The following is a 19,112-nucleotide window of genomic DNA, read 5'->3' as shown; positions in this document are numbered from 1 at the left end:
GCTCCTGATGATTTGGTCCCCTTTCACTTCATTCAAAACCACATGGTTTTGAGGTTTTCTCTGATCTCCTTTTGGGGGATTGGGAGAGGGGTGAGAAATATGTGTCAAATAAACAGATTCCTACCATTATCAAATGCTGTCGGCTGTTGATACTTTAACTCTTCTGATGTTTTTTTCAGACAGCTCATCAGCATGTGCAAGTTCCAGAGGGTACAGATAGTGAATGTATTGAATGTACTTTCCTTCCTGAAAAGAGGACACACTGGAGCTGCAGAGACTGTATTCAGAGCGCAGCGGGGTCCTGCAGACACTCAGGAGCTCTGTCACCAAGCTGTTCTTGGAAAAGGATGTTGGAGTTCTTACTTTGGTTTGTAATTTTAAAAAACAAAAAACTAACAAAAAACAAAACGGTTGCTGCTAGACTTGGGGATGATTTTGAAATGGGACAATCTTCTAATGACTTTATCTACAGATTCCGTGAGGAACAAGCGTCATGAAGAGTGACCATTGCTAAGTGAGATCCAGCAGCCAAAGTCAGCAGCTTCCTCCAAAAATATAAGAGCAGAAGAATCTTTTTTATTTTTTTTTAAAGCACTTGTTTTGTTCATTTGCGGACTTGGCACTTTGGCATATTGGTTTCATACAGAAAGATATCTTTTGCTTTAAAATCAAGCAGATCATTACAATACAGTATTTTTCACCCCTAACCAAAACAAACCCCTTTAAAAGAGTTGGTCTTTGTTTAGCATTAGAAAGTCTTCTTACAGGAAGATGCTAACTCTGCTTCCAATATAACTTCTCCCCCCCCACCCCCGCCCGCACCATCAGTTCACAACTTTTCTACTCCGTGCCTTCAGCTTTGTGCACTTTGCAGCTCTGTGACCATGTTGTCAAACTCACAAATGCTTCCTGAAAAAGTTGATGGTATCACAGACTAACTTGCCAAGATGTCAGGTGTGACTTCACAGCAGGATGCTAAATAAGTGGGAAAACAGAAACATGGTGCACGTTGGTCAGATTTCCTCCTGCCTCACCGTGGCTTGTTCATGTTAATGTTGGGGACCAACTCTCGTAGACCATTTTCCATTCCCTCCGTCACTTAACATGCTCTCACCGACTGCTAGAGTGTTGGCATTACGCTAGTTTAGGGCTAGCCGGTACTTTAGCACTAAAGCTCCCTTTTTAATATTGTTGAGAATTACCCAGTGGTAAAAGCTGATTCCTGTGATGCTCTACGAAGCAGATACGGTAATTAAATTCAAACATAGTCAGTGGTGTGGGATTCCTGATCGATTTCATTTTTATGGGTGAGATAAGTACTTAAAAAAAGTTTGCAGGGGCTTCCCTGGTGGCACAGTGGTTGAGAGTCCGCCTGCCGATGCAGGGGACACGGGTTCAGGCCCCAGTCTGGGAGGATCCCACATGCCGCGGAGCGGCTGGGCCCGTGAGCCATGGCCGCTGAGCCTGCGCGTCCGGAGCCTGTGCTCCGCAACGGGAGAGGCCACAACAGTGAGAGGCCCGCATACCGCAAAAAAAAAAGCATTAAAAAGTTTGCAGTCTGCATCTTTTAAAACATCATATTCGAGTATAATAGAGAAAAAGTAGCACCGCTGTTTTAAGGCGCCCTTCCGGCTGTGGCCAAGCTATATTTTCTGTTTCCATACACCCACAGTGCTACTTAGTTCCTTGTAAAAAGACTCTGAAGCTTATTCCAAGTTGTTTTTGAAAGGCAAAGTAAAATAGAAAGATGCGGCAAGGGAAAAACAGTTTTGCTTAAATCTAAATTGAGCATGTGCTTGACTCTCTTTGGCTGTGTCAGCTGTGTTAGACTAATATTTACGTCTTCAGAGGACTAGGGGCAAAAAAAGAAGACACATCAGGGGTACCGACCATCACGCTTCTGATTTTCGGGTTGTTCGTAGAGTTGTCTCTGCCAATTCACTTGGTCCTTTTTTGGGGGAGCAGGCTGGGGGGCGAGTTTGAAGTGTTAGGAGCAATTCAGTCGTCTAATAGAAGAAGTCCTCTGTTTGTAACATGAGTATTCAGAGAAGTAAAAGTAAGGTCATCAGATTTATTTTTTTAAGTACTTATCAACCAGGGTTGGTGGATTTTGAGGAGGACTTTGAATTGGGCTCATTTCACTCTGTGAGCATCTTGGGTTATATTGAGAAACACTGAATTACTGTAAGAATATATACAGGCTCTCACTGTGCCTGTACAGTTTGACTTGCTACACCAGTAACATTCTGATATCAAGGAAGAATTCAGTTTTATCAAGAAGTTCAAATTTTACTTTACTCAATGGAATGCTTGCTGCAGGCTTATAAATAACACCTGCAACTGAACTCTTGAGCGGTTTTAATAATATTTCTGAAAGGAGTGAAATTGGAATGTTTCTTTAAATGTGGATGAATTCTTCAGTATCCTAGTAATATACCCAAATGCTTTTTCCGGGAAGGGAGTATTCTTTGGCCAACAACGGAACTTTCCCTCTAAAAGCATTGTACTAGGATGTGGATAGGCATTAAAATCTTTGGATGCTTTTTGCATTATTAAGTTAATGGAGAAATATTTTATATTGTCTTTTTATTATTACGTATGTGTTAACAAAGTGGGCAGAGTAAAGTTTGCAGAAGTTAGTTTCTCTGTACATTTTTGCACAGTGGCTGCAGCTTGCTGTGGGTGAGGGCTTAGTGGCACAAAGCTGTGATTGGAAGGCACTGTAGAAAGAATATACACATTCTCCCAGTGCATTCGACCTGCTTCTTACTCATTTTGGCCCCTTGAGGTACATTGCAGTATGAAGAAACTATTCCTTTAAGTCATTGTTGACCTTGCTTATGTAATTGGGATTCTTAACAAAAGTCTTAGTTTGCAACATGAGGGGAATAAGATTTGCCTCCATTTTGTATTGACTAAGCACTGTTTGCCTAAAAGTATTTTCTTCTTGTGTTTACTTGTATTCTTCTTGCCAGTACAGTATATAGTTTCTGCACTCCAGTTAAACACTGGCTTTTTGTGGGGTCCAAATCATCGAAGGCAGAAAATTGTAAAGCAGGTTGATTGTCTCATGAGTCAACACATGCAGTTGGTTTGGCCATACTGACTAGTGTGTGTGTGTGCAGCCTGAAACCAGACCCTCCAAAGAAAGCCAATTCACTCACCTTGGAATGATGACACGTAACATCAGTACATGATCGTCGTTTTGAGAGACGGTGCTTATTTTAAAGGTTGGCGTTAAGCTTCAGTAACAGTGTCATCTCATATCCTCTGTTGTCACAGCTGCACCCTAACCCAACTGCTTTGTTTTCTGTGGGGCAGAGAGCAAAACCTGGTGTTGTGATTCTTAATCTACTAGTTCTTAGGTAGAGTTAGTGAGAAGAAACAAAAACCTGGGTGCATGAGTTGTGCATTATTAAATTTTGTGGAAAAGTTACTTTTTTTTCCTGTCCCTTTTGCAAGTTTGAGGAGGTTCCCCTCCCTTTCTTTGGGGCATGGGATGAAAGCCAATTTGTGAGTAAGTGAGATTGCGGAAGACTGGATGCCCCGTGGTTGTTAACACCGCACGTGCATCTCCAGCACTACAGCCCCATAAAGCTGTCACTGCCCGTGCTACATGCCATGCTTTCTGTCAGGTTGCAAATTTGCACACATAAAGAATTCCTCAGGAAGAGTTTGCACATGCATCACCTCACAATATTCTGTACTGACCGAACAAGGGATTTGAAAGTTTTTCAGCACAAAAGGAGAGCTTCAGAGTGGCGGTCTGTGCACATGTAGCTAGCAAAGGTGATGGTGGTCTGACAGACACGATCGGTTTCTGGAGTGAACCAGAAGGTTGGACCAGATTGGTTAGAAAGTGAACAGGAGCGCTTGTATCATAGTATTTAAATAAGCCTGTTTAGTCTCCCAGGGTAGCCCTTCCAGATTTTGTCATCTTCTCATTGAGACTAGCTCTGTTTTCTTTTATGTTTCTTCTGTTTTATTGCAGTTTATTATTTCCATGATTATTATGCAAGAGGCATTGCTCTTGAGCTAAAATTCAATTGTCTAAATAAAGCAGCTATTATTAGATAACATTGTTTTGTGAATATACACTAATCTGAGATATTAAAAAAAACTTTACAATTAAAAAGCAAAACAGAACCTCTACATGAGCTATCCAGTCATTGTTTCGATGTTTTGGGTTTCTTTCTTTTTCTTTCTTTTTTTTTTTTTTTATGGTGTCTCTTTGAGCTTCAGAGTATTATGTTTATTTTAACCCAGGTTTAGGCCTCTTAAGGAGACTTGAAAATTTAAGATCGGAGTATGAATCCCTTGACTGACACCTAGAAGAGGTTTATAAGGACCTTTTTGGTTGTGATTGCTGTTTTCAATAAGATTGCATAAGTTGAAGTTCATGTTTATCAGAAGTTAAAATAGAGGTCATAGGAGTTTGTGGAGAAATGGCTTTCCTGTTATTTTCACTGCCTTGTTGAAATTTGCCCGTTTCTGGCCACCAGGATATATGAAAGGACCCTTGTTCTTTCCAAAGGAAAGGATTGCTCTTCTGTCCCCACTGTTTATTAACCAAGTCATTGACACTTTGCCACCTCCACTGGCCAAGACCCTATTTTGAACCTCTTTCCATAGCTAAGTGGCACAAGGACGTATACTGTTTCTACTTATGTTGGTGGAGTGGCTGTGGGAGAATTAAAGAAAATGCTAGACAGAGGTACATTCTTCTAGGACCCTAGTATATATTGTACCCCTGCTGATTGGAAATTATCTTCATTTCTGGTTGGATTGCATTGTTTAGAAATGCAATGTTAATGGCTTACAATTCTGGAAAATTTATGGTGTGGCTCTGGGGTGAATTCTGTGGTTTGAAAAAAAAATAAATATTTTGTATTGATTCTCACATGTCATTTCAATGTTATGACCATGTACTAAATGCAGTAAGACTGGATATTTTCTTAGAAGGGTATGTTTTGTTAAACAGATGGCAATTGAATTGCTCTCATTAGTCCTGTTTGTCAATATTACAGCTGTGCAATTCAGACGTGATGTGGGGAGCTGTGGCCGGAGACAGGAATGCTTAAGAATAAACGGGAGGCCAAATGCAGACAAGAGGCTTTTGCCACCCACCAGCATAGCCAGAGCAAGGATGAAGCAATGAAGTCTAGTCTCTGGTGGTCCTTGTTTGTCGGAAAGCATAGTGGAGCTTAGAACAGGGTGTTCTGTACGTCAACTCTTTTATTAATCCAAGAAAAACAAAGTGGTGGATGAAACTCCTACTGACCGGGGATTCAAAGCCACTGACTTTGGCTCTGACCTTTAACTCTTGATGGATTTTGAATCACTCCTTCTGTATTAGGGTGCATACCATCACTCTAAAACATTGTGGTTAATGAAATAAATCTTGTACAGATGTCCTTGGCCTTGTTATGTTGCTACCTGGTTTATTAGAACTTTGTTTTAATATAGAATATATGGTTTTGCTTACAGTACATTCATGATGCCTCATAAACGATAACGACACTCAGTATTCTACCACGGTCAATTAGCCCTCAGGATGAGTGTCCATCTTCACCTCTGTACCAGTGATAAAAAAACTGTGTGTCTGTGTGTGTGTGTGTGTGTGTGTGAGTGTGAGAGATGATGATCAATGATGACCAAATTGGATTTATCTCAGGAATGCAGATTTGTTAATGTTAGGAAATCAATTAATATGACTCATCTATTAACAGATTAATGTTGTATGATCAGATTATCTATGAAAGTCCAAAATATCTGCAAGGCAAATTAGAAGACTTATGAGTTTATCAAGGTTGCGGGAACAAAATCAATATCCAAGTGTTAATGACATTTTCATGCAGCAGCCACAAGTAGTAATGGCTTTAAATATTTTAAATGTTATTAAGTAGAATTTACAGTAGGAATGAAAAAGTCATAAAGTACCTAAAAATCTTAATAAAATGTATATAAGCCTTTTAATGAGAAAATGATAATTTTAAAAAAGCACCTTTGTTGACCTAAATAAATGGGGAGACTGTGATGGGTAAGAAGATCATCGAGGTCTCAACTCTTTCTCCAAATTTTTTAATAGATTAAAGTAATTCCAGCAAAAAATCCCAATGGTACTTGACAAGCTGATCCTAACATATAAATGGAAGAGCAAAGGACCAAGGATATCCAAGATATTCCTAAAAAAGGTGAAGTGTGAGGGGAGCTAGCAGCACCAGAGTATAAAACTTACTGTAAAATACCATGAGTGACTAAAACACTGTGGAGTTGGCACAGAGGTTATAAGTAGATGAATGGACAGGAATAAAGAGCTCGGGAACTGACCCACTCACGTGCAAGAACCTAATTTTTTAAAGGTAGTCATTGCAGAGCAGTGGGGAGGAGGATGGATTATTTAATAAATGGGGCTTCAGTAATTCTTCACAAAGGAAAAAAATGAATTGGACTTCAGCCTTGCACCAGGCACAAAAGTCAGTCCCCAAGTGGATTAAAGATTTACTGGATTAAAGTTAAAACTATAAAACTTAGAAGATGATACAGAATATTTTTATGACTTTGGGGAAGGGGGGATAGAAAGTGCAAACCATGAGTTAAAAGATAAATAATTTAGCTGCGTTGATAGTAAGTACTTTTGTTTACCAAGCATGCCACAGAGTGAAAAAAATAAGCCCAAACTGGAATAAGATACAGATAATCACGATGTATACATAACTATTAAAAAGCACCAGCATGCAAATCAGTAACAAAGCAAGAACTCAGGAGAGAAATAGGCAGAAAAAAACATAAGTAGGCATATCACAGAAGAAGAAACAGAAATGGCCCATAAACATGAAAAGATGTCCAACCTTATTAGTAAACAGGAAACGCACATTGAAACCATAAATATAATACCATTTCCTAGTCATCAAATTGGCAACAGTTAAGTCAGAAAAGTGGGGAGGGATAAACTAGGAGTTTAGGATTAGCAGATACAAACTACTATATATAAAATAGATAAACAACAAGGTCCTACTGTGTGGCACAGGGAAACTATATTCATTATCCTATAATAAACCATAATGGAAAAGAACATGAACAAGTATATATATATATATATATATATATATATATATATATATATATATCTGAATCATCAGAAGTAATGCAACATTGAAAATCAAGTACAATAAAAAAATAAACGGGGGGAAAAGTCAGAAAATACCAAAAAGTGGAGAGATTATGACAACAGGAGCTTTCATCTGCTACTCTTGGTGTAAGTCAGTATTACCACTTTGGAAAACAGCATTAGCTAGTGAAGTTGAACAGGTGTATCTTATAGCTCAGGATTTCTGCTCTTAGAGAAACTCATGTCAGGTGTATATACCCAGGAAACATGCCCAGGAGTGGTCACAACAGCATTATTTGGAATAACCAAAAAGGAGGGAAAGAGAGAGCCAGCTGTCCCTCTACAGTAAAATGAATAGATGAAGTGTATGTGTGCAGTGGGATTCTGTGGAACCCTAAGTGCAGCATAGAGCTTTGTGCATCAACAGTGGGTGAGTCTCAGAAATCATGTTGAGTTAAAAAGAAGCAAGTCGGAAGAGTCCAGTCAGCCTATATTGTTTAAGGATTCGTAAGTAATAAAACTGTAGAGAAAAGAAAGAATTATTAACATTCAAGATCATGGTTTCCTTGGGCGTGGGGTAGAGGGGAGTGAGAATGGAGAGGAACGTGGGCTTATAAGCATTTGAGAATAGGAACATTTTGACCATTGTAAACATGTCAGTTTTTGAGTTAATATCTAAATTCAGCACAAAGCCAATCCAAATGCCAGAAGTATTTTAAATATAAATTAAAAATTCATTTGGAAGTATAAGCTGATGAGAAAATAAAGTCTTCATCGAAAGGGGGGGAAGAAGAGGAACTTGCTGTACCAAGAAAACATTTTTTTAATTACAATTTTTACACTGGTATAAAAATAGACAAATTAATAGAAGATGGTTTAAAATAGAAAGACTCAAATGCTTTTAAGAATTTTTAGTACGTTAAAGGTGGCTTTTTGAAATGATTCTGATCATGATGGATTATTCCGTAAAAGGTGCTGATATAACTGGAGAAAATTCAGTCACACCATTTGCCAAAAAGAAATTCCAGGTGGACTAAAAATGGAAAAATAAGTTATAAAAACTAGAAGATGATGCAGTTTATATTTTCTTGAGGTGGGAGAAGTTTGTTCTAAGAATGTAAGCAATGGTCTGAAAACAGAACCCTGTGTAAACCACTCACCTGACTGTACTGTGTAGAGCACCACCCCCAGTATTTGTATATACATATATATTTTTAAATTAATGTCTGTGCACTATACTAATACATGTAAGACAAAAAATAGAAAAGAAAAAAGATGAGGTGAAAATGTTTTAAAATTTTTGTGTGCGTGTATTGTGGTAAAAAAACCTTTTACTTTTTTTGAAAAGTTTAGTGAGAGCCATATTATTAAAAATGCTTCATTATTTTTGAAACTCCTAGTTTTAACCCTTAATGATAAAAACAACTTAATGTCTGATTCTAAGGTAAGTTTATTTTAATGCTAGTTTTTAATGGCTATTGTAGCTGAAAAAGCCACCTCATTAAGATCTGTGGATCCAGATGACTCTGCTTTCTGAAAAGCAGTACTCAGTTTTCAGTTCCATCTGCTAGTCTTAAAAAAAGTGTTTGTTGAAATCTTTATAATAAATTTCCATCTTTCTCACTGTCACTAACTTGTTCTGGCTCAATAATTACAAGTGTGGTATTTTTATTGTTAACAAATGGGTTCAAAACCTACTGAAACTCACTTTTGAATTTTAGTTCCCAAGTTCATGTGTGCACTTATGAGAGTTTTTATAGGTGACAGTTTTTGGTAACACATTTTCATAAAGCTGGAGACATGTCTAGCCATTTTCAAGATGCTCTTAACATGAATTTCTTTAGGAAAAATAGCTGCTTTCTTACTCATAGTTAGTATATCATCTTTACCTTGAAGGGTCAGATAAAGTCTGTTTTTTTTTTGTTTTTTAAAGTCTGGGTGTTTTTTTTTTCGTAAGTTTATTTTATTTATTTATTTTTGGCCGTGTTGGGTCTTCGTTGTTGCTCACAGGCCTTCTCTAGTTGCGGAGCGGTGGCTTCTCGTTGCAGAGCACGGGCTCTAGGCGTGCGGGCTCTAGAGCGCAGGCTCAGCAGTTGTGGTGCACATGGGCTTAGTTGCTCCACGGCATGTGGGATCTTCCCAGACCAGGAATGGAACCTGTGTCCCCTGCGTTGGCAGGCGGATTCTTAACCACTGCGCCACCAGGGAAGCCCTTTTGTTTGTTTTTTAAATACCTTCTTGATTGCATATTACTGACAGGGACTTGTCACCTCAAGAAAGGTTGGCAAATTGCAGATGTTTGTGTTTTTATCAATAAAAGAAATATAACAATATTGACAATACTCTTTTAAATGTTGCTATAACCAACAAACCTCTTTTGGGATTTAAATTTCTCCATCTCATAAAATGTTGTAAAGACACTCTTATGTGAGATAATAAAATCTAAGTCCGGTTGCCTTGTGGGAGCACACAGGCTACAATTTTCTGGAAGAGAATGACGTCATTGTCAGTCCTCCGCATTGTGGAGTCCCACCACTCCTTTCAGGATACCTTGCTTTTTTTTTTTTTTAAACCAACCATGGGGAAATGGGGGAATAGAATAGAATGGGGGAAATAGAAAATCCTTCAGAAAATGGCAGTAATAATTGCTATAGACAAGATCTGCTGATGGATGCTAAATTAGTGGATGGACGTTAGTTTAAGGAGAAATAGGATAGTTGCATAAGTTCAAAGTTATCCCACCCCCCAAATATTTATTAGTTACATTTTAACACATGTATACAAATTCTTTGATATTCCTGTCTTCAGGAGATGGAGCTTAATTACCCTTCCCCTGGGTGTGGGCTGGACTCAGTGACTGGCTTCTGAGTATGGAAAAGAGAAAATACTACCTTCATCACAGAGACACCTGGGGGCAGCCCCGTGACCAAGTGGTCACGGTTCACATCCCAGCGGTGAGTCATGTTGGTATCCTACCCCCTGATATGATGCCCTGAGAAGGACACTTCACCTCTGTGGTATTTTCTCCCAAATCTGTAACCTCAGTCTACACATGAGAAAAGTCAGACAAATCCAAATGGGGGACTTTCTCCAGGACACCTGACTGCTCCTCTTCAAAGGTGTCAAGGTCATGAAAAACCGGGGGAGACCAAAAAGCTGTCACAGGTGAAGGTAGCTAGAGTCGTAGTGACTAAACACCATGTGGGATCCTGGGATCAAACAAGGATGTGAGGGCTTCCCTGGTGGCGCAGTGGTTGAGAGTCCACCTGCCGATGCAGGGGACACGGGTTCGTGCCCCGGTCCGGGAAGATCCCACATGACGCAGAGCGGCTGGGACCTGTGAGCCATGGCCGCTGAGCTTGCGCGTCCGGAGCCTGTGCTCCGCAACGGGAGAGGCCACAACAGTGAGAGGCCCGCATACCACAAAAAAAAAAAAAAAAGGACGTGAGTGGAGAAACTGGAGAAATTCCGATAAAATCTGTGGTTGGTTAATGGTGTTGCACCGATGATGATTTCTCGGTTTTGATAAGTGTACCTTGGTTATGTGAGGTTTTAACCCTAGGGGGAGCTGGGGGAAGGATTTATAGAGACGCTGTGCTGTCTTTGCAACTCTTGCATATGTAAATCTAAAACTTTCCCCAAGAGAGTTGGGTTTTTTTTTTTTAATCCCATGGATTTCTCAGAGAATTATAAGGGGGCATGAAATAATAGTTCTTGCAGGAATCTGAGCTTTTAATTCCTCTTTTAGAAGCCGTACAGGGAGCCACAGTAATTCCAATGGGCACGTGGCTATTGGGGCTGGTGGCTCATTTCTAAGCTCTGTCATCAGAAGTCTGTTTTGAGATGAGTTAAAGTGTTCATCTTCAAATTGAAAGGTCTGAGCTTCACAAGCTGTCGTGTGAATCACTTGTGTTTTGTTCATAGCATCCTCTTGCTGTCCTTGATGGTACATGTTGGCTTCCAATCAGGGTTAGAGAATTGGGTTGACATTGGTATCACTGGCTCGACTTTGGAGAAAATGTCATTGCAACCCATCAGGAAGTTTTGATGGAGGGGCAGTTGACATCCTGGGCGCCCGGTCTCCGAGTTGGAGGTCGTCCCCGGGCACTGAAGGGGCCCCCTCTCTTCTGGGTTCCTCACACTGTCCGCTCTCAGGCTTTCCAAGGAAAACCTGGTTAGAGTCAGACCCTCCCAAGTTCCCACAAACCTGGAGTTCTCGAGTCTACTGAAAATCATGCTAAATCAAGTGTGAAGTGGGGAATTACTTCAAAACTACAAGTACAGCAAGAAGATTAAAGGCACCAGACCCATCTGCTAATATAGGAAAGGAGATCAAAGAGAAGAAAGAAGGCGTTGAAAGGGCTTTCCACTATGGGGTGCCATCTTATCGGGGATGCGAGGGGGCCTTGGAAAGAGAAATGGGAAAATTCAGGTGTAAGGCAGGTGCTCTGGGGAGGGTTGATGTAAAAGCAATTTTAGGGCCCAAGACTTCCAGTCGCATTAGGCCATCTCGGGACCGGGACCAGGGTGAGCTCTGGTGGGCAAGAGACATGGGGGACCCGGAGACACAGACTGACTAGAGGGCAAGTGCAGACATGGACCAGGACTGCTGAGAGGCCGTGTGGTGCAGTAGAGACGACGTGAGCTCTGGACTCAGGTGCGTTTAGGGTCAGTAGCTCCCCGTCCTTCATGTTGTGTGTCCCCATGCAGGTCACTTCAGCTCTCTGAGCCTCAGTTTCCTCTACTGTAAAACCAAAGTGCTCTCACCTTCCCTTTTTCCATGGCTTCGATGTTTCTCATCCTCAGGTCTCAGAATAACAACTTCCACTACTGTTACTGCTTCCACTGTTACACTGACCCAGTCTTCACTGCACGCCTGGCACTGTGGGAAGCACTCTATTCCTCTGTCTCAATTGACACCCGTGACAGCTCTGTTTTCCAGTGAGAAAGCTGGACCTCACAGGCGTGAAGTGACCTGTCCAAGGCCAGCCAGCTGTCACAAAGCAGCTGGTCCTTAATGATCACACTGGCAGGAGTTGATGTAAGGGCTTCAAGACATAACCCTAACACAGGGCCCGGTACAGAGTGGGCACCCAGCAGGTGCTCCTTTCCTCCTGTGGGAGCTGCCTACATGGCAGGGGTGTCCAAGGGGTGTGACCCCAGCCACCTCGAGACCGGACAGCATCGTCGTCATGGGTGCTGAGCCCTCAGCCTGCAGGCCGTCTCCGTGTCAGCAGCATTCTCTGCCCCTAAGCTCCGAGTGGCCTCTGGGCCTGCGGACAGAGCTCCGGCCTAGTGCCCCAGCATTCGGGAAGAGGGGACATTTGGGGCACACGGAGAGAAAGGTGCCCGACAGGTCTGTCAAGAGTGGGCGCTCTCAGCAGGGCCAGAGACACTCCCCAAGCTAAAACGACTGTCCTGCCACAATTGAGCGACTAATCATTGCTGTTTGGAGGGAGAGAGATGTAGGCCAAGGTCAAAGGTACTCAGGGAGGCTGAACCCTGTTGTAGGGAAACCTCTTCCCAGAATCTGGATCCAGCTGGGAATTTTGGCTCCACCATTCATTCACCAGGCAAGTCACTGAACAACTCTGACCTCCAGGCTCATCTGTAAAACAAAGAAATTGGCTCACGGTGGCCCACCGTTGCTTGGGTTTGCTCGGCCTCCATTCTCCTTCTGCTGTCATTCAGAGAAATGCTCCTCCCCATTCAGCAGTGTTTGGACAGGGCACGTGAAGGTGTCCCGCCTTCCTCGGCCTTTGGATGGGCATGTTGCCTGAGCCAATCAGCTTTCTCCCCTGAAGATGGAATTGTGAATAGAGCCATTTGAAGCCTGAAGGGGCAGGAGCTGGCCCTTCCCAAGGGTGGAGACCCCAGGGACCAGGCTGGCGAGTTCCTAGAGCTGCTGGGCTCTTGTCCTCCCGAAGGGTGGCCCTGCCTTCCACTGGGTGACCACCCTTCGTTCACCGTAAGGGGTGAAGGTCAGTGTTTGCTGCTTGCAGCCCAAGTGCCCTAAGGCCTCTAGAAGATCTCTCGGGCGCTCTTGCTTTCTGTGTGATTACTTCCCTGTAAATGGGGTCTTTGTTACCCACTTTGGAGCTTTTCTGAAACAAAGTGGCGAACAAATAAATTAGTACATTTAAAAGATGGAGACGGGGCTTCCCAGGTGGCGCAGTGGTTGAGAGTCCGCCTGCCGATGCTGGGGACGCGGGTTCGTGCCCCAGTCCGGGAGGATCCCACATGCCGCGGAGCGGCTGGGCCCGTGAGCCATGGCCGCTGAGCCTGCGCGTCCGGAGCCTGTACTCCGCAACGGGAGAGGCCACAACAGTGAGAGGCCCGCGTACCGCAAAAAAAAAAAAAAAAAAAAAAAAAAAAAGGTGGAGACGATTTCTTCCTCCTCTGCATTTCCTCTCTGGAGGGAAGTGGGAGATGTCTCAGTTGATTCCAAATCCAAGGTTCCGAGGGTGGAGTAACCAGGCACACAGTCCCTAAGAGCCCCCATCTTTGGTCACCCACCCGCAGAGAAACCCCGGTGTAGGCTCACCCCAGACACTCACTGCATGTCTCATAGCCCTGGTCAGCACTGTTTAATAAACTGCAAAACATTTCCAGCCGCGCTCTCCTCCGGCTGACCGTTTGTAAATTGCTTTTGCCCTGGTGCCTGACAGAGTGAAAAGCGCATTTTCAATCTCCAGGCAGCAGTAGGTGTATTTCTTTTTCTTTTTTTTTTTCTGAATTTTATTTAATTTTTTTTTTGTATATAGCAGGTTCTTATTAGTTATCTATTTTATACATATTAGTGTGTATATTTCTATCACAGCATTTCTGAGCTCACAGGGACAACCTGACATCCTGGGCTGGGTCCTGGGCGCTGGGTCCCCGGGGCTTCAGAGTACAGGTGATGTTCTGGGAGAGTGGGAGCCAGGTCGGCGGGGGATGGAGAGGGCGGGTGACAGGCACCGTTTGTTGACCGTTGTCCCCATACACAGCGGGCTCTAATGGCACTCTCATTCTCTACCAGGCGAGATCTGGAAGGAGACCCCACTGGCCCCGGGCCTCAGTGGATCCAGCTGGGAATTTTGGCTCCACCATTCATTCACACCAGGCAAGTCACTGAACCACTCTGACCTCCAGGCTCATCTGTAAAACAAAGAAATTGGCTCACGGTGGGCCACCGTTGTTTGGGTTTGCTCGGCCTCCATTCCCCTTCTGCTGTGTGTCCTGAGCAGGACGCTGAATTGAAGGCCTTGGCGTCTGTTCTCGAAATGAGGCCAATTGAGGAATAAAGCCCCCTTTAGCGAGCCCTTGCTTTGTGCCAAGCACTGTGCCAGGCACTTTGCACACTTTGTGTCACGTGTCCTCACTCTGCTGCCATTACTACCCCTGTTGTCCACATGAGGCTCAGACCTGGGTCCCGACCGGGGCTGTCTGGCTCCGCAGTGGCTTCCATCATGTGGTGGCCCTGGGGAGCCAGCTGGCGATAAATCCAAGTGCCCCCACTTCCCCACAGGGCCATCACCTTCCAACGCTGCCCCATCCATGCACCTGGACACTGCCGGCGCCTGCTGCGACGGTGTCATGGTGTCCGCTCACGTAGCAAGTGATGTTGGAGGGCTGCTTTGGGCTGCATCCCTCTGTCCCCTTCCCCAGGGGAAACACAGAGGTGTGAGAACTGGTGCTGTGCCGGCTGCCCTTGGGTTTTCCTCCCGACGTTCAGCGCACAGTGCTTGTTAGGGAGGAGCAGGGTTCCAGGAAGGCAGATACATTTCAGCTCTGCCACTTAGAGCTGTGACTCCGCTCTGCGTTTCCCCACCTGTAGGTACACTGGGCTTGTACTAGAAATGGGGCTAGTAATTGTCCTGGGGAAAATGCAAGTGGCTACAATGATAGTGAATGTAAGTGACTTTTTTTCTTTAAGGGAAAGCAGTTATTACATAGTAAGTGCTGGAAACGGCCGCAGTTACTATCATGCTGTCTGGCCAGAGCCCATTCCTCAAGTTGCCATTTAACTTTCTCTTCTTTGGGCTAAAATTAGATTCCTGTTTTCTTTTAACTCAATAAACAGCCACTGAGCAGCCTCTACAGATTAGATTGGACGATCTCCATGGTAATCTGAAGCGCCTCCATCTTAGTACCTCCATACCTAGGCATCCAAGGCTTCGGGAGCGGGAAGGAAGGCCTTGGGTAGAAACAGTAGCTTTCACTTATTGAGCTTGATTGTCGTCAGGCCGTGGGTGAAGCACGTTACGTACACTGTGGCATTTAATCCCCAAGGCAGTCCAGGAGGGAGCTACGAACATTTTCAGCCCCATTCTACAGATGGGGTAAATGGGGTTCAGAGAAATTCAGTAACTTATTCAAAGTCCCTCAGCTGCTAGGGGACAGAGCTATGGTCCAACCTGGGTCTGTCCCCAAAGGCTGAGCTCTCAGTCCTGGGCCACACTGCAGACCCCAGTTTGGGAAGGAGGCTCAGAGCCGCCTCAGCATTTTAGGACCCTCACTAGAAACCAATCATTTACCCCCAAAATGCTGCCCAGATTGGCTCATTTGTCAGCTGGGACGCTATTAACTGCAATGGCCATCTTGGCAGTCTCACTGTGGTCTAACTGATCCTGATGGGCAGCTAAAGATGTGATTAATAAAACAGCGCAGGAGTGAGCACTTAACTGCAGGGTGGGCAACCTCTTCCCAAGCAAGGAGTCTGGTGGGGGCCAGGAACCGGGAAGGAAGTGATGGGGCTCGGCCCCCACGCGGGAGGTTTGGGAGGCTTAGGGCTGGGAGCAGAGTTGGAGTTCCCGTCTGCCCCTCCTCCCCTTTGTCTGCTCAGAAACAGGGAGAGATGCGGGTGGGCATCGGGGAACCAGCAAGGACCTGAGAGCAAACGCAACTGAACAGCTGCATCATCTCTCGCCCCTCCCCGCCCCCCGCCCTCAGCTTCCCCAGGGAGCAGGAACCCCGGCTAGTCCCAATTTTTGGTTGAGGAGCTGAGACGCAGAGAAGTACCCAGGGGCACACAGCTGTTGGGTGGCAGAGCCCCACCTGAGCCATTCCCTGCACTGTCTGCTCTGCTGCTCGGTGGCTGCCCCAGGGCAGCGGAACCCAGCCCAGTGGATGTGCCCCTTCCCGAAGACGCCCTGGGCTGAGACTCCACCTGCCAGGCTGAAAGAGCTGCCAGAGCCCAAGTCCCCTTAGGTCCAGAACCTTCCATCTACCTGCCTCCCGAAGAATCAAGGTCTGGCCACGCACCCCTCTCCCCGCTCAGCAATGGCAGCGTTTCTCAGAGCTGTTCCCCAGGCCTCCTCCTGACATTACTTTACTGGGGGCCCCTGGCCAGCTGGCTGCCCCTCTTCTTCTCACTGGTGAGAAGAGGGCGTTCCTGAACTTCGGTGAGCAGAGCTATCGCCCAGGGGGATTGTTACCCGCTACCCGCCACCCCGGAGATTCTGATTCTGTAGGTCTGGAGCAGGGCCCAGAAACCTGCATTTCAGCCTCACGCTCCAGGTGACTCAGATGCGCGTGGGGCCCAGCCCACGCGGCGACACAGGCTAGACTAAGTCTAAGGTTCTGACTTCTATGAAATCTTCTAATTGAAGACTAATTCTTAAGTCATCTTTCAACTTTTCTCACCTAGGGCTAAAATTAGAATCCCAGATTTAGTTGATCTTTTTATTCAGTTCTGTCACTGTGCCCTGGGCACCCACGCTGGTGCCAGGACCTGGGGTGGGGGGCTGATGGGCACCTTGTGTTGTAGGTTTACACACAGAGCCCTTGGTGGCAGCTGGGAGGAGCTGAGCATTTCAGTGAGGGCCCAGCATGCAGGGTACGTTTTCTGGAATTCGTGATGGTTTTCTCCCTGAGCGTTCTCAGCCTCCCCGGATTGGGGTCCCCCTCTCCAGCAAGCCCTGTGAGCTCTGCTGCTGCTTAGCCCCGGGGGACCCGTTGTCTGCTGGCCCAGTTAGGGTGGAGTGATTCCCCCAGCTAGCTGGGGACGGATGGGACAGGATGGGAGGAAGCTTCGGTTTGGACCCCCGCCTCCAGAGCCCTGTGCCGTCAAAGGCTTTATTAATGTAGATTAATGGGCATAAACAGGATTCTTGATTTCCTCAAATAAATGGATTTTGAACGGTTGCTCTGGCAACGAGGCCTGGCTGCGTTCATTATCCAAGGGAAGGAGTGAGCTTGGTAGGATCTCTGTTCTTGCCCTTGTATTTTGCAATCTGTGGGTCTGGGGTGGGCAGAGCATTCAGTCCAGCCTGGACGAGGTAATACAGAATCTTGCAACCACTAAATTTGTTAAGGTCAATGCGTTCTCTACGCAATGCCTGCGACAGCAAGGAGACTGCTTCCTTCCGCGCCGGAGGCAAAGAACTTACCTCTTGGATATGGCAGACCCAAAGCCATTAACCAAGAGATGTTTAAACTCTCATCCCTGGATGTTACTCACGCGGCCTTGGTGAATATATTCTGGGATGGTGAGAGGCGGGTTGTTATTCAAGGGGGTCCATTGGCCTCTTGGTATGAGGGGAAATAAGGCAGGTCTGGTGTGGACTCTGTGACCTCTGAGTTCTGGGCTAGTGGGCTAGGGCCCTTAATAACCGGCAGCAGTTGTTCTGACATTTGAAGACAACAGGGGGATTGTCTCTGGAGCACTGACCCTGAGAGGATTTCAGGCCACCTGGCAGAGGGGAGGGCCCTGGCCGGGAGTCAGGATGCCTGAGCAGAGTCTCCTCTGTGCTGCCCCACCCTTGGGGCTCCCTGTGGTGAGGCTCTTGAGAGGCACATAGAGCAGGAGCTGGGGAGTGTGGATGGCATCTCCGGACAAGCCAGGCAGGACCCTGGGAGCGCTGGGAAGGGGACCTTTGGCAAGCAGAGCCCAGGTAGGTGTCAAGCCGCCATACCAGCTGCTAGAATTCTCTCTGTAGACCCACTGCTGACCCAGCATGGATGATAAGACCAGGCCGAAGTCAAAGACCCATCAGGTGGAAACCAGTCTTCCAGGGGCAGGTGGACTTTCACCCTTATCACAGCTGCCGCCATTTCTTGAGCACCACGTTACATACGCTGTCTCTTTGCCTGCGTGTCTTTGGCTCATCCTGGCCGTAGCTCTGTGAGGCTCAGAGAGGTTGGGCACTGGTCCAAGGTGGCACAGCCAGCAAGCATGGTACAATCTCAGGTGGTCTGGCTGCAGAATCTGCACCCATCAAGGTAGTTGTTCATTCAGCAGTTCTTTGTTGAGTGTCTTATTTTTTGCCAGGTACTGTCCTCGAAACCCATGGGAGTCCCAGAGCCTCTGAGCGTATGTCTGGGACTCTAGCGTCAGTCCCATCCCACCCTTTTCATCCCATTCCCTAGAGAGGTTGGCAGTGTCCCTCTGCTGGCATCACTCATGCGCCACACAGAGAGGTAAATGGCCCTGCCACGGTTTATGGAACACGGCAGATGAATGGTCTTCAAAGGCCCCTCGTCAGGCTCAGACGGGAAAATTGCTAGGGAAGACCTCATTGCCACCCCCAGCTGCCCTCTGAGCCAGGCTGCCAGACAGGTGGAAAACCAGCAGAGGCAGGTCTGGTCCCTGCAGAGGCCGGTGGATGGGCTTCTCATCTGTTCTGGTGGAGATTCTAAGTTTCCCCCAGGCAGTATGTGGGCTCTTGCTTGTGGGGCTGTTAAGGACTCTCGTTGGCTTAGCCTGACTCTTGCTTAACCCTCCCCAGAACAGCCTTCCACTCGCCTACCTCAGGAAGACACACAGCAATGCCTGATCTGTGTCAGGAGACAGACGACCCCCAGAGCAGACTGCACAACTCGTGCCCCTCCCTCCCTCTGTCCCTTCCTCCCTCCCATCCCTCCTTTTTTTCTTTTTATTTAGAAAAAAATGTAAAGGAAAGTACAGAGAGTAATTAGATCAAGGTTCTAGAGCAGTGCTGCCCAATAGAACTTTATGTGAAGGTGGGAAGATTCTAGATTTGCACTATCCAATATGGTAGCCATTGGTCATGTGTAG

General features: G+C 45.6%; 1 protein-coding gene across 6 annotated transcripts in view; it reads left to right on the top strand.

The window, feature by feature from the left end:
• CACUL1 (CDK2 associated cullin domain 1) overlaps positions 1-15,193 on the top strand; it is a 78,501-nt gene extending 63,308 nt beyond the window's left edge. For 2 of the 6 annotated variants that reach the window (XM_089898217.1, XM_022568643.3), the window contains exon 9: positions 180-334. In XM_089898217.1, coding sequence (XP_089754343.1) covers positions 180-220 — 41 coding nt within the window. In that variant the 3' untranslated portion in view covers positions 221-334. Of the gene's footprint in view, positions 1-179; positions 10,509-14,132 lie in introns of those variants that run through there. The other 4 variants (XR_016388180.1, XR_016388179.1, XM_022568639.3 and 1 more) reach the window with 4 other exon arrangements.
• Positions 15,194-19,112: the final 3,919 nt, after the last annotated feature.

Source organism: Delphinapterus leucas, chromosome 16, assembly GCF_059928025.1.
Source record: "Delphinapterus leucas isolate spDelLeu-1000000601 "Yukka" chromosome 16, BTC_Dleu_Yukka2, whole genome shotgun sequence".
Classification (NCBI taxonomy): Eukaryota; Metazoa; Chordata; class Mammalia; order Artiodactyla; family Monodontidae; genus Delphinapterus; species Delphinapterus leucas.
Note: the sequence above shows the minus strand (reverse complement) of the source record. Positions and strands in the feature narration are given on the sequence as shown.